This window comes from Lissotriton vulgaris, chromosome 9, assembly GCF_964263255.1.
Source record: "Lissotriton vulgaris chromosome 9, aLisVul1.2, whole genome shotgun sequence".
Classification (NCBI taxonomy): Eukaryota; Metazoa; Chordata; class Amphibia; order Caudata; family Salamandridae; genus Lissotriton; species Lissotriton vulgaris.
Window position 1 is genome coordinate 622,850,541 of NC_141697.1, and position 14,319 is coordinate 622,864,859.

The 14,319-nt window shown below is 42.7% G+C and overlaps 1 protein-coding gene across 3 annotated transcripts in view; it reads left to right on the forward strand.

Annotated features, from left to right (window-relative positions):
- Nucleotides 1–14,319, forward strand: part of SIPA1L3 (signal induced proliferation associated 1 like 3) — a 714,921-nt gene that overhangs the window by 231,948 nt on the left and 468,654 nt on the right. For all 3 annotated transcript variants that reach the window (XM_086938267.1, XM_086938268.1, XM_086938269.1), the window contains exons 3-4: nt 1,757–3,563; nt 4,727–4,857. In XM_086938267.1, coding sequence (XP_086794393.1) covers nt 2,090–3,563; nt 4,727–4,857 — 1,605 coding nt within the window. In that variant the 5' untranslated portion in view covers nt 1,757–2,089. The remainder of the gene's footprint in view (nt 1–1,756; nt 3,564–4,726; nt 4,858–14,319) is intronic.

Consider the following 14,319-nt stretch of genomic DNA (forward strand, 5'->3'; position numbering starts at 1 on the left):
ACTAGATGTACTGCAACACCCATGCTTGATTATTTCAACGAGCCTAGAAACAGAGCGAAGCCAGATAAAACATTTTTGTACCTTTAAATTCTCGAAGAATGTAGGAACTTTGCCTCAGATTTGAAACTTACATTTCCATATTTAATTGTGGTTTGAAACATTACATTTAGCCAATTCGGCTGTTTTTGCAAATTATAGAAAACTCAGGTAATCCTTTTTTAAGCTTCATAAATCGATGTTCAGAACTGAAATTTCCCTTGCTTGATGTTCATAAGTATGCACACCCAAAAAAGCCTCATAAAGGAGGTATTGAATATTCAATTTAATTTAAAAAAAAATTGGTTGACTTCAACAGTGATAACCAAAGCACAGATGTCCAAAATCATCATAAGGGCATTGCTAGATCAACCGTGTTAACGTTTAAAAATTAATAGAAACAAGAAAGTAATGTTTTTCCAATCATTTGCTGTATGATGAGAGAAGGTAATGTTTGTCTTGGGAGCAGCCCATGACCCTTTTCATTCGATCAAAAGGATCTACGTCGCTCATATCCAGGGGCGCTTGGTGACCACCAAAAATGGTGAGTCGACATAAATAAAATGAAACAAAATTTGAATAAACGGTTACATTTTTAAATGAAAACAAAAAGTTTCACTTACCTTTTCAGCCTGCAGCACAACCCCTGTGTTCTCTGGCCGGCTCCTGACTCCTCCAGCGCTAGTATTGCAACTCCTATCCAATCTAGACACTGCTCTCATGCTGCATGAGAGAAGTGTCTGCATTGGCTGGAGCAGGCTGCTTCAGCGCTCCAATGAGCACTGAAGCGCCTGTGCCGGCTCTTCAAGCAAGCTCTCTATGGCAGCCGGGTTGGAGAGGTTGAATTACGCATGTCTGTTTGGCTGTAATAATGTAGCCTGCCAAACCGACATGCCCAATTCACACGGACAGGGCCACTCGTCATTGCTACAATCAGCAGCAATGACACAATCAGCAGCAATGACGCACTTGCCCCCCTCACTGCCCTCTCTGTTCGGACAGAAAGCCGGAAAACTAAAAAGGTAATTAAATCCTTTTATTACCAGTTTGTTTTTCTGCTTTCTGCAGCTGTGTGGGAGGGGGCGGCGCTCCTCTGCTCCTATGGAGGACAACCGCTGCTCATACCACTGACATCGAAAATTGGAGGGGGAAATGAGCGCCTCCATTGATTAGGTTTCATGATCTTTTTAAACAAGAAAGTATTTCTTTGTTAAAGGTCGAGTTCATGACTTTCAACTTGAATGCCAGTGGACTTTGTGTAATAGTGTATGGTTACAAAAGACATTGACCTATTCCCATAACTTTAGTCTGCCGAAAGTTGCTGTCTAGTTACGAAAAAAGCTACATTAAAATCTGGGTTTAGTGCTATAAGTTCCTGAATTCCACAACTCAGCTGGCCATTGCCATAACTTATACTATTTTGTAAACTGTTAACTTTTGTTGGTAAATGGTTTAATCTTAGACTTATCAAATATTTGTCATCAATAGTTTTGCAGATAACTTGGCTGATCAATAAAGGAAGTAAAATGATCACATGTCTATCATACTTATCCTTTAGTCCCCTAAAATTAAACTGACAGAAAATATTGACTTGAAATATAAAACAATAAGAATTGTATGTTAAAACTGTTCTCACCCTCTATAGTGCCCTCTTGTATTTAGATGTGCTCCTCAAGTGTCTGTCTTTTACATGCTTTGTTTTGTGTCTTTTGTCTTGTAGAATGGGCTGAGAAACTCTTCTGTCTCCTGGCAGCCGTCTTGAAATAACCTCTTCAAAGTAGCACTCTACTGAGAAATTCAGCAGTCTTAACTCGAGCCATTTCCTTTTCTGGCCACAAAAAATATGTCTGCTGTCGATGGAACCCTTAATGGATTTGAAAATGAGGTGGTGACGGCCTGGAGCAAGAAGGCAGGAAAACCTTATTCATCTTTTAGCAAGTCTCTGCACGTAAACCCTGAGCCAGCTGCTCCCAACAATGGTTGAGAGTAGTTTGTGGCTGATACAAATGAGAGGGACTTTTGTATTGGCTGCAGAATTATTTTTTGTTAGATTATGACAACCTTTCGACCAATTCACAGTGAAAACTCGGAGGCTGGTGGAAACACAGTAAAAGGGAATGATGTACTCAGTCCACGAAGTGGGGATTACTACCCACAAGGATACTGGGTACAAAATGGCAGTGCCATGCAGCCTTACTCAGCAACAACTGAAAACACTACTGCACGACCTAGCACGATCACCCCTGCAATGCCAAAAATGGGTGTTCGTGCCAGGATTGCTGATTGGCCTCCAAGGAGAGAAGCATTAAAAGAGTCAACAACTCCAAGCCCGCTGAGAGAAATGGAAATGTCAAAAATTGGCAGAGAGTTTGCTGTGCCAAGAGGCATGCATAATGGACAGCACCCACCAGTCAGTGCAGGATTCAGAGGCATCCATAGAATGTCTAGGAAGAGGTCCAGGGATGTTGAATTCCTTGATGGTTGGCCACGGTCGCCTGGGAGGAACTTCATTCAGCTTCGAAATCGGAGTAACAGTGAAATTACGCTCAGTGAGTGTGACGGTGAGGAATCCTTGGAATTCCGAGGGCCTAGGTATACTAGCGGGTTGCCTCTTTGTAGAGAATATGGCAGCACCTCTTCCATAGATGTTCAAGGAATTTCAGAGCAGAGTTTCTTTGAAATGCTGGAAGAGTTTCGTAGTGAGAAGCCTGACCAGCAAGGTTCAGCAGCGGAAGATCTTAACCAACTACTCAGGGTCGATTCCAGCATGGCATCAAATCTTCATCTAGCTGGGAGCACCAAACAAGATGTGAGAATGGATCAGCTACAGAAAGAAGAATTCCATTCCATACAGAGAGAAAAAGATAAGCCTAGGAAAAAGAATCAAAAAGGTGAACATGACCAGTCCATTTTTAAAAAATTAAGGAACAGTAAAAGTGAAAATGAATCTGGCAAAACATCTATGGATCCTGAGGAGGTTAAATCTCATGACAGTAGCAATCCTTGGATTTGTCAAAAGAGTTTTGGGCATTTTGATGTACAGAGCATGGTTTTTGATCTCAACGAAGTGGTGGCTAATAGGTCTTATATTGCACAGCGAAGAAACACTACAACAGGTGCTTCTGCAGCCTCGGCTGTCTCCCTGGCTGTTTCAAGGGCTTATGGGCTCGGAGGCTTGGAGTCCACTTTCACCAGCACAGAAGACTTGAACTACAAAGAAAACCTAGAACATGACCTTGGAGATGAAAATAGTAATGAACTTCTCCTTAGCTGCCCACATTTTAGAAACGAGACTGGTGGGATGAGTGAACGGAATGTGAGTTTTTCCAAAGCTTCCGCCATCTCCCCAACTAGAGGTGAAGGTGGTTTTATGGAACCTTCTCTAAACGTTTTTTGCACTAATGCAAGCATCTCAGTTCTAGAGGTACCGAAGGAAATGCAAAGGAACCAGGCTAGATTGAAGCACTACAGCATTGAGCACGTGGATTTAGGAGCTCGGTATTTCCAAGATTACTTTTATGGAAAAGGTACATTTTATTGTTTCTTTTTTGTATTTTATTCTGACAAAAATCTTTCTTTGCAATTGTGTACACAGAGAACAAGTGTGAATAATCACAGAATAAAGAAACTACCAATTTCTTACCTCCCTTTCACCCAACTTGCCATTTGGTTCCCATTAGGATGTGGTTGATAAAGGTAGTCGAGCCAAAGGGCACAATCATACTCCTCAATATGCTTTGTGTAAATAGAATCCTATTGTAGTCATTTTCCTTTGTCAGTAAAAAATAACTACAGCATGCTGTCTTGGTGGAGAAAAGCATAATTGCTCAATGCTTGAAAAGTACAAGATCATTGGGCACCTCATTTTTGGAAAGCAGATCATGGGTTATCTTCTCCTCATCCAAGAATCCACAGTTTAAGAAACCATTATACAATACCTTTCGATTAATTTTCCCACGTTAGTGCTACATGCATTTTTGTGGGGATCCTCTTTCATTTGAAGTTGTCATCTAATCTAGGATCTCATAGGCATAGTATCACTTTTTGTATTTTAGGTACAGTAGTGGCAGCTGGTGAACAGAATTAAAATCAAGCAAACAAATTAAGGTTGTTTGCAAATACAAATGCGTATGAGGAAATAGATTGGACATATTGTGATTTCCCCATCTCCCCCTTAATTTAACCCTACTTGCGACCTCACACTCCACCTACTTCCCTCTATTCTTCCACACTCTCCAGAATTATACAGCTTTTTAAAGATTCAGAAGAGCATTAGTGGAGCTTTACTAAGCCTCAAAGAAATCTGTACGTCTTTTGCGACCCTTTGACTTTTGCCCACTTTAATTATTTCCCTTACTTCCATCGCCCCCTTGTAATTCACCCATTTTCTCTCTCCGCTGTTACCAACTGATTTGAAGTTGCTCACGGGGCATAGTGGTGGTATATTGAACAACCTCTGGAGAGCTTGTGTGTGAGGACCACTGACTGCTTTGATTTTATCGAGTCTTTGGATAGGCCACCTGCATATTGTTGTGCTGTGCTTGAAATGTGCCAGTGTGAAGATGTTTCTAATTCCCACTGTTAAACTCTGCACTATTCTTTCTCCCTCTGGTTGTAGTCACTGAAAGAAGCCAGGCTCACATACTCCAAATGGAAAGTGATGTAACTAAAATATGTGTCCCTGTTTCAGAGCATTCCAACTACTTTGGGGTGGACGAAAAGCTTGGACCAGTGGCTGTTAGTCTCAGAAGAGAGAAGCTGGAGGATAGTAAAGACTTTGGACCACAGTATCTGTACCGAATCATCTTCCGGACCAGTGAGGTATTTCAAACCTGCTATAGATTAAACTTTTTGTGTGAATGAATAACTTATTGAAGCAGAGAAACCACTGTGATTTGTGTGCGTTGGATTTTGTTTTTTTCGAATACGACTGCTTTATTTATATTTAGTTTCTCCCCCTTCCCCGTACTCTCCTTTGAACTTGTGATGAATTTCTATGCCTTTATTGCACATTATGTAAGTACAAAGAGCTGAAGCAATACCTGCCTTGGACAGACTCCTTCAAACGTTCTTCCAAGCCTCTCGTGAATGGGATGTTTTTTTTTAATGTTGGGCTGGCTCCTCCTACTTTACGGTCAGGAAAGTATAGGGAAGAGGGAGTGAGATCTAATAATTTATATTACAAGGTGGTAAAAGGGGGGCTAATCTGCAAAAAAACAATGTTTTTCATCTTTGAAATATAAACTCAAGAAACTTCTGAAGTGAGTTACGTTCTTGGTTTTTAGTGCTCTCCAACTTATTCCTAAATGACATATAAAGGAAATGGATGTGATACTGGCAACTCAAAAAAAGTACAGCTTTTAAAATATAAGGGAAGGCATGATGCATACCTCAAGATCTTTTGGGTCTGTTAGGACAGTGAGATTCAGTGATTCTAGATGGTCATCCAACTGAATTCATTGGAACTGCTCTTGCTCTTTTTGTGAGGGTGAGGAACGATTTCAGAGCAAATGAGCCCATTGAAGTCAGTGGAAAGGATGTCCCTGGCTACGATAGAGGGTGAAATAAGATGCATGCATGATGCTCACAGCCCCATCACAACAGAGGCAGAATCCATTGGCGGACAGAAAAAAGCGGATCTCTGAGCTTTACCAAGTGCTATTTAAATTGTAGTGTTTTCAGTGTGTTTACAATACTTCCTTGACTAAAGTATTGTAAACACACCCCTTGGCAAAGAAATACAGCTCAGGTCTGCTGCTTCTGCTATTCAAGCTGCTATTCAAGCTGCTGCGGCTTTGAGATATGCTTCTTTTGTGTTTCTAAAAGCAATATATATTAGATATGTTGATTCAGATGTTTATTAGAACATTTTGTCACTGGGGTATTTCTTTCTCCACTGGGACGAGGTGAGCTGGCATGCTGCAGCTGGTGGGAATTTCTTCCTTCTCTCTCTCTCTTTTGCCTGATCTGATGCCTCAACAGGCAGTACCCTCTTTGTTTGAAAAATATCACTCGGTCCCCTGGCCCAAATCTATGAGGCTCTTGGCATGTAGTCTAATTTTCCTATTTGTACAACATTAACGTGAGCCTCCCTCACACCTTGCCTTACTCCCATTTATAGCCCCTCCGGAGTGCGGACAGTGGTAAGTGCTGCTCTGGATGGGCTCCAGTACCAGCCTGATGGCACAGAATGCTTCTTCTCACCTCCTCTTACTATCACTGTGAATTAAGTGCTAAAGACAGCCTGGAAATAGACATAACATTCTAGGCTACATGTACACGCACAGGTGAATTGCCCTAGAATCCGCCGCTTCCTCTAGTTTGTGGCTCCACTAACTGCAGAGGAACGTGCGAATCCCTGAAAATCTGACTGTTTCAGAAACGTTGGTACTTTGCAGCAAACATTGTTCTAGGTATCTGAGCCTGCTTTAATTGGCCTAGGGTCATGTTGAAAATTAAGCAATTAGAATAAATGTTGATGGCCCTGTCTATTTGGAGCCTCCTTTCGGTGATCCTTCTGTATGACGTGCTTTCATCCTTAATTGATTAAAGCACGAAGAATATGAACTAATGGCACATTCGGTTTCCCTCTTCTTCTGAAAGGCAGCCATTTTTGTTGCCGTAACAGATGTTGAGCTTCAAACTCTTTAAAGGATTCAAATTCAATTCTCCATAAAGACAAACTAGAACTGAAAATATTTCCTGTTTTTAAACTTGTGTTATTAAGATGGAGCTGTACTTTACCCATCGAATAATGAATGCTCACGTTTTTTTCCTGAATTTTCAGCTAAGAAGACAAAACACATTATTGATATTTCTATTGCTTTTTAATTTGGAGATAACTATTGCCTTGAAGTTGCATCCTCTTTCATCTATGGTGGTGTCATTCCTTGAAACAAAGGGCAAAAGCCACTGCTGAAAAGTAAATAGTGTTTAAAATATTCAAAGTGTTAATCATAGGAAGGGTCCAACCTATCTGAGGCTTAACTAAGGCAGCATCAGTGTCTTTCTATGGACGGTTGCTCATTGCAGAGGTAGGGAAGTCAATCAGATAGCCTCTATAAGTTTTGTCAGCCTTACTGACTGGATGTAAATTCCAAAACAGAAGCAGTTTGTTGCAGGAAGTTCAGTACATCGTATTTGATTGTTGTGAAGTCTGACAAATGCTCCCTTCCCTTTCCAGCATTTTATAGGGCTTTGAAATAGGATTCTTAACCAGTTAGGAAAGTGGAAGGGAAAATACAACGGAGTAAGGCCCTTTTTTATACTTGTTACACTTGTTCTCCCTCCTGAACAACATGCTGGTGGCCATCCTTCAGCAAACATATGACTAGTTCAAACTATAGATGACAGAAAAAAAACATGTGGCAGATCACCTTAAATGGTTGTGACGGAACGCAGGATCAGCGCAAGAGGATGAGGTACTTTTAACATTAGCAGAGTAGTTTGTGATTTTTTTGTAACTGTTTTTATACATTTTCAAAAGTTAAAAAGATAGTCGAATGATCAGCAGATTTATCACATATAGGAATTAGAGGATCGCTATATAGCACTCAAAGATGATCAACCTTTTCTAACAGACCTATAGTGTTGTGTATGTTAGCAATGATGGAACCCTTTTGTCTCCTGATGGACTCTGTAGAACTGTGACATGAGTGTTGGAGCGTAGTGAAGTGAATGCGGTTTTTGAATGTTGAGTTTGCAGTTACACGCAGATGAATAAAGACTTGTTATACTAAGCTCTGTGTGTGGCGTAGTCATTGGCGGGTACCTTGACTGGGGAGGACTCTACAATTCGAGACGATATAGGGGATAATTAACCAGAAGATAGACAGTGCTCTCCCAGAGTATGTGGAGCCAAAGCACAACTCCAGTCAGTGTAAAGCATATGAAGATAACGAAAGCTTCACTGAAAAGTCTACACATTGTTGACCAAGAAACCATTGGGAATGTCGTAAAAAAAGGTACTGCGCTACTATGCAACCTAAAGCTATACATCATATGTAGTGATAATGTTAAAGGTGGACACAACCTGGTTTTGAAAGAGCAGCAAATAGCGACAACAAATTGCAAGATAATGCTGCACTTAGAAGCACTGGGTGGCAGAGATCAACCAGGTGTCGGACAGTACAAATAAACACCTAAAAGCAAAACGGTTCAAATAGAAGAAATGGGCATCTGCTTACCAGAATTGAGTAATGAGACCTCATACCACAGCGTTTGGTGGAGTTGCCCCAGAGGAAGTGCGCGAGGTTGTGCTTAAGGAGCCATCCATACATGAGTGGCACACCACCAAAGCTGGCGGGTGACGGCTCAGAACAACTCCAAAGGTCTCCTTAAAATTGAAGGGCTCCAATGGGAGACCATGAGGGGGTTCAAGGTTCCACAGACTGTCCAGGAAGACTAAGAGGCCAGCACAGCAAAGGGCCTTAGGGATGTAGGGATGAAGCAGGTCCTAGCGAGCAGTTGGTGTCCGAGAGGACACCACCCTCAGTGTCTGCCAATCTTATAGAACAACTCCACCATTAAATACCGTAAAAAAAGCAAAATATTGGTGACAGATTATTTGGATAGAGACATTTGATGATTTCATTAACCTCATAGCTGCTATTAAACATTCCTCCCCAGTGCTGCGCTGTCCATTAGAACTAGTGCTGAATGGACGTTCAATGGTCGTGCGCAGCACTGGGGAGGTAGTGCTGCCGTCGGCCAATGCACCGAGGCAGCACTTAAGGGGTTAATTTTTTAGAAGAAGCCGATGACAAGATTATCAAATATCTTAAGAATCTTGCTGGTGAAAGTGTAATGAAGTCATAAAAAAAATGCTGCAAACTTACAAACTTACTTACATACTGTCAGATCAAAGCAGCCTTGAATCTCAAGTTTAATCCAATGCCAAATGTAGATTACAAAAGAAACATTTTCAGTCAAGACTGACAGATAGTTGGTGAAACCAATGCCAAGTTTGTTGAGAGACTGGATAAACTGATCAAACTGAAACTTCAATGAATTTAATGATGCGGAAGTTATGCGTCTCAGAGTTATTGACTGATTCATTCAGACAACAAATGCTGAGAATAAACTCTTAGACTGGAGTGATTGCTCATGGCTGCTAGAGCTGAAGAGCTTGCAGATCGACTAACTGCTGTCATGGAGGCCGGAGGCGCCCAGAGTGAGCCCGTTTTGAATATGAAAAGTAAGCCAAAGCACAAGGCAGAGGGACACAGTGATGTCTCCACAGAAAAAGAAGTTGTGTTTCAGGTGTTGATTTTTGTTTCCACTGAAAGGTAAATGTCCTGCCATTGGATAGGTTTTCAAAGGCTGACGGAAGGGCAACCACTTTGTAACTGTTCGAAGAGACGTTCAACTCACTACCATCAGGCATAGCGATCACACCAGTTGATGCAATCCAACACCAAATGAAGTTGATCGTCGTCTTAATTACTGTGAAACAGTTCTTCAGTATAAATGTCAAGTGAAAGTGAAGAAGATGGTTGTGCAATGTCAATGTTTACCTTAGAATAACGTGTGCATGCTAGACTGGCCTCACATGAAGAAAAATTCAGGTCAAAGAAAAGTTGACATGAAAAAGCACCAAAGTATTAAAACATTGTCCACACATTACCCTAAAAGTAAACATTTGCTCAAAACCTTTTATTATTGAAAATGGTGCATCGATAAACATTATGCTTGAGGAGAAATATGGTAAACTGTCTCATTTGTCACAACTTATGCCATTGAAAACTAAAGGATATATATGAGCAGCATTGACGCCATTAACCCCTTCGATGCTGGTGACGGAACCGCTCCGTCACCAGCCTCGTTCACGCTGTGCTGGTGACGGAGCAGTTCCGTCACGGCCCGCTCGGCGCTGATTTCGCGCCTGCGCGGCGCGTTCTATTGAGCGGGCGGGGCGTGACGGACCCACTCCGTCAAGGAGCTCGATAAAGCTCGCTTGTAACTGTGTTTAATTATTGATGCAGGCTTAACGTTGAGTGCTGAGAATTGTGCGTTCCATAAGACAAAACACATTTTTTTTCCATATCTTTTCTGATGGGGTATGACTCCTGATCGAGCTAAATTGCAAGCTTTATCAACTGCAAGTCCACCACAAGATGTTTCCATGCAACGTTCATTCCTTGGCATGGCCAGCTACTGTTCAATATATATAAAGACTTTTACACTGTAAGTACACATTTAAGAGACTTGACGAAAAAGAATGTTTAATTTCAAGAAATCAAACAAGATATTGAGAACGCTACTGAAATGGCATAATTTGATCCAACACTTCATACCAAGGTTGTTGTTGACGCCAGCCCCCGTCGGGTTAGACGCATTCCTTTCACAGCAGACACCCAAACTCTTGAAGACATATTGTGGCATATGTAAACAGAAGTGTATCCTAAACTGAATGTTCTTATTCACAACCTGAGAAAGAAAGTTTGGCAGTGGTGTGGGCTTATGAACATTTCCACTTATTTTCACCTGGAAAACCTTTCACACGTGTACCAGATCACCAAGCATTGTTGACTATCTTTGACAATCCAAACGCAAGGATGCCTCCTCGCATTGAAAGTTAGGGTCTTCGATTCCAAGAAGACAATTACACAATCGTGCACCGTCCAGGGAAAGATCAAAACCCAGCTGACGACTTCTCACGGGTGCCTCTACAGTGCCATGCTCCCAAGACAACTGAAGTCTACATAAATTTAATTGTGAAATCCAGCACACCAGCTGTCATTTTGCTGGAACAGATTGTCACTGCCATGAGTAACGATACTAACATGTTAAAACAAAAAGAAATTATTACGCATCAGTCGTTGAACCAATACACTCGACCTCTTACCAGTGACCCTGAATACCAAAAGTAAAAAAAAATGTCAAAAAGGAACTGTTTCTTACTGAAGAAGGCATTATCCTGAGAGGTTCGAGAATTGTTATTCTAGAGAGTGTGCGATAACAGATAATTGAAGTGACCCATGAAGGACATTGTTGAATCGTTGCCACAAAACGAGCTCTCAGAGACAGTCTGGTTTCCTCATCTCAATAAGAGAGTTGAAAGAGAATAGAAAGCCTGTCATCTCTGTAACTGTCTTTCATTGAAAACCACTCAACGTAACTTAAACACAGGAATGTGGAATTCCTACAGCCCAACATATTGTTTGGGGTCAAGTGCAACAAGCTTTCATATGTATGAAAGCTTGGGACAAGTATGCCCAACCCCTGCAGCACAATCCCTTTGGCTGCCAGTTTACAGTACGACATTATGGATCAGGGAAGGGCACTGTCTGCAGTTAAGGTAATATTGTTGCCCACATGCTAATGCTGTCCGAATTTATATTCATGGTTCATTAATTGAAATCCTTTATTATTAGGGTTAGCGCTCTAAGTAAATGTTGTAGGCTCTGACTACACTAATGACGGTGGTTCCAGTATAAAAATGTGTACACATGTTTCCAACGTTTAACAATGTGAGACTGTTAGAACTGGGGATCTCTAGTTGGCAGAGGTAGGTACCACGGTCCAAATAGGGACCCTTGCTGCTAGTCAGGGTAAGAAGGAAACACTCTTCAGAAGCCCCTGCTCACCCCTTGGTAGCTTGGCACGAGTAGTCAGGCTTATTGAAGGCAATGTGCAAAGTATTTGTACCAACAGCCACAGTAACACAGTGAAAACATCACAAACTGACTTCACAACAGTTTAGAAAAATAAAGGTATTTAATCTAAACTACACAAGACCAAAACAACAAAAATCCAACAAACACAGTTCAAGAATATGGTTTCAAATGAGTTCTTAAGGTTGCGTTAAAATAATCCACAGTTGAGTCACATGTTAGCCAACAGTACCTTTAGATGCGGCAAAAGTTCCAAGTGAAAGCTGTAGCGTTGAAAATCAAGCGATGCGTCACTCCTGAGACCCTGGGGAGGCGATATGACAACCCAGCTGGAGGCAGTGGGCGTGTTGCGGTGACTCCGGTCTGTATGGGGAAGGATGCGATACCTTGCGTGGATTCCCGAAGCACAGGTTTCGGTGGAAGCGGCTCGCAAAAGGTACGATCCGACTATCTTCGGGGCGGCGACGATATCCGGTGCGGCGACGATGCGATGGCTCTGCAACAACTCTCGCAGCGACGTGATGCGGTCCGCAAGCAAGCGGTGCGACGATCTCACCCAATGATGACAGGCTCTGCGACGATACTCGCAGCGATGGTAATCTTCCTGCATCGGACTGGTGCGGCCCGCAAGCAAAGGATGCGACGACTCTGCCAGCGGCAAAAGGCACTGCGAAGATCTCTGCCTTCACGGCGGCAGGAATTTCCTCGCACTGATGGGGATGCGCTCCACGAGCGATGCGTTAAACTTTGCAGAAAGTTCTTAAAATCTTGGTTTCCAGCTTCCCAACACCGGTACAACTTCCAGAGGCACCACAACTGGCCCAAGCACACTAGGAAGGACAGAACTCTCTCAGTAGAGTTCAGGGAAGCTGGGGTGAAGTCCTTTTGTTCCTGGTACTTCTTAACAGGGAGCCAGCCCTTCTTCAGGCCCTTGGAGATTCCTTCAAGCAAGGGGACACAGCACACATCAAAGTCCTTCCCCTCTCCTTGGCAGCAAAGCAACTGCAGGTTACTCCAGCAAAGTAACAGCAGGACAGTCTTCCTTCTTCAGTCTTCCAGCTTTCTTCTTGGCAGAGGTTCCTTCTTGATTCCAGGATGATCTAAAGTTCAGTGGTCTGGGGTCCTGTACTTATACCCCAAAAAGTCTTTGTTCCCTTTGTGCAGGAGGACTCTGAGCCCGGTCCAAACCAGTTTTGGAGCACTCTGTTTACATGACTCCTTCTTTCCTTTCACAGTGCAGAGCAGAAACATCAGACGCCCCACAGGAGGTGGTGCCAGCATTGTGGAGGGAAAGCACAGCCCTGGAGCACTTTGTTGACATGATTCCTTCTCTCCTTTTACAGTGCAGGGCAAAGATATCAGACGCACCACAGGGGGTGGAGCCAGCACTGTGGGGGGGCAGGCACAGTCCTATTCAGGTCCCAGGTGCAACTCCTCCCTCCCATCTAGATGCAGATCTCTCTAGTCACCACTGGGCGGACTCATTCTGTCTCCTGGAATCCCCCAGCCCTGTCACTCACAAACCAGACAGTCCATTAACAAACAGGCCAAGGCACACAGAAAGGTCAGACAAGAGAACAGCCACTTTCTAAAAGTGCTGTTCTCAAACACAGGATTTAAAAACCACCTTTCCTAAAAGATGTTTTCTTAAATTCTGAGTTCCGAAATACCAGACTTTTATGTCCTACCTTGCTCCTATGGGAAGATGTGCTGGTAGCCACTGTAGCCAGCCTTCCTCGTGATAGCCAATGGGCAAGGTAGCCTTACAATAGTGAAAAACGAAAATGGCTGTCATTCACTACCAGAGCATGTCACCTGCACTAGTACATGCTCTACCTTTCACATACAATGCACCCTGCCCAAGGGGGTACCTTGGACCTTCCATAGGAGTGACCAATGTGCACAGAAAGGGAAGGGTTAGGCCTGGTCAGTATTGGCACTGACCAGGAAGACATGGCAGTTCACAGACTGCACAAAGGCACTGTGGTGGCAGGCCTGAGACACCATTTTAGGGCTACTCATGTGGGTGGCACAATCAGTGCTGCAGGCCCACTAGTAGCATTTGTATCACCAGCCCTGGCACACTCCGTGCACTTTACTAGGGACTTCTTGGTGATACAAATATGCCAATCATGGATAACCAATTGCAATAAGAATTTACACAGAGAGCATATGCACTTTAGCACTAGTCAGCAGTGGTAAAGTGCCCAGAGTCCTATTGCCAACAACCAGTGGTCAGGAAAAACAAGGGCGGAAGAAGCAAAAAGTTTGGGGATACCCCTGCAAAAAGGGCCATTTCCAACAGAGACTATGTATAATGCTCCAGAATGCTCTCTGATTTGATACAAATATTTGCAGAAGCTTGAAAGCAAGATTGATGATTATTTGCCTTACTGGCACCAAACAAAACTACTTTGTGTACTGATATACTCCTTGTGAAAGAGCAGAATGCTGTCACTCACAGTAAAGCGAGACGATACAGAATTGTAATAAACTTTAAAGGTCACGGTCAACGCCAGACCAAATTAGGGGCCCAATTATTAAAGAAAGAATCAAAAGACCATGGTATATGTCCTTGCATTAAGTGCAGCTATACCTGCACCTACTTCCGTGAATTCTTGGGAATTCACGGAAGTAGGTCAAGAAATAGTACTACTAGAAAATATTT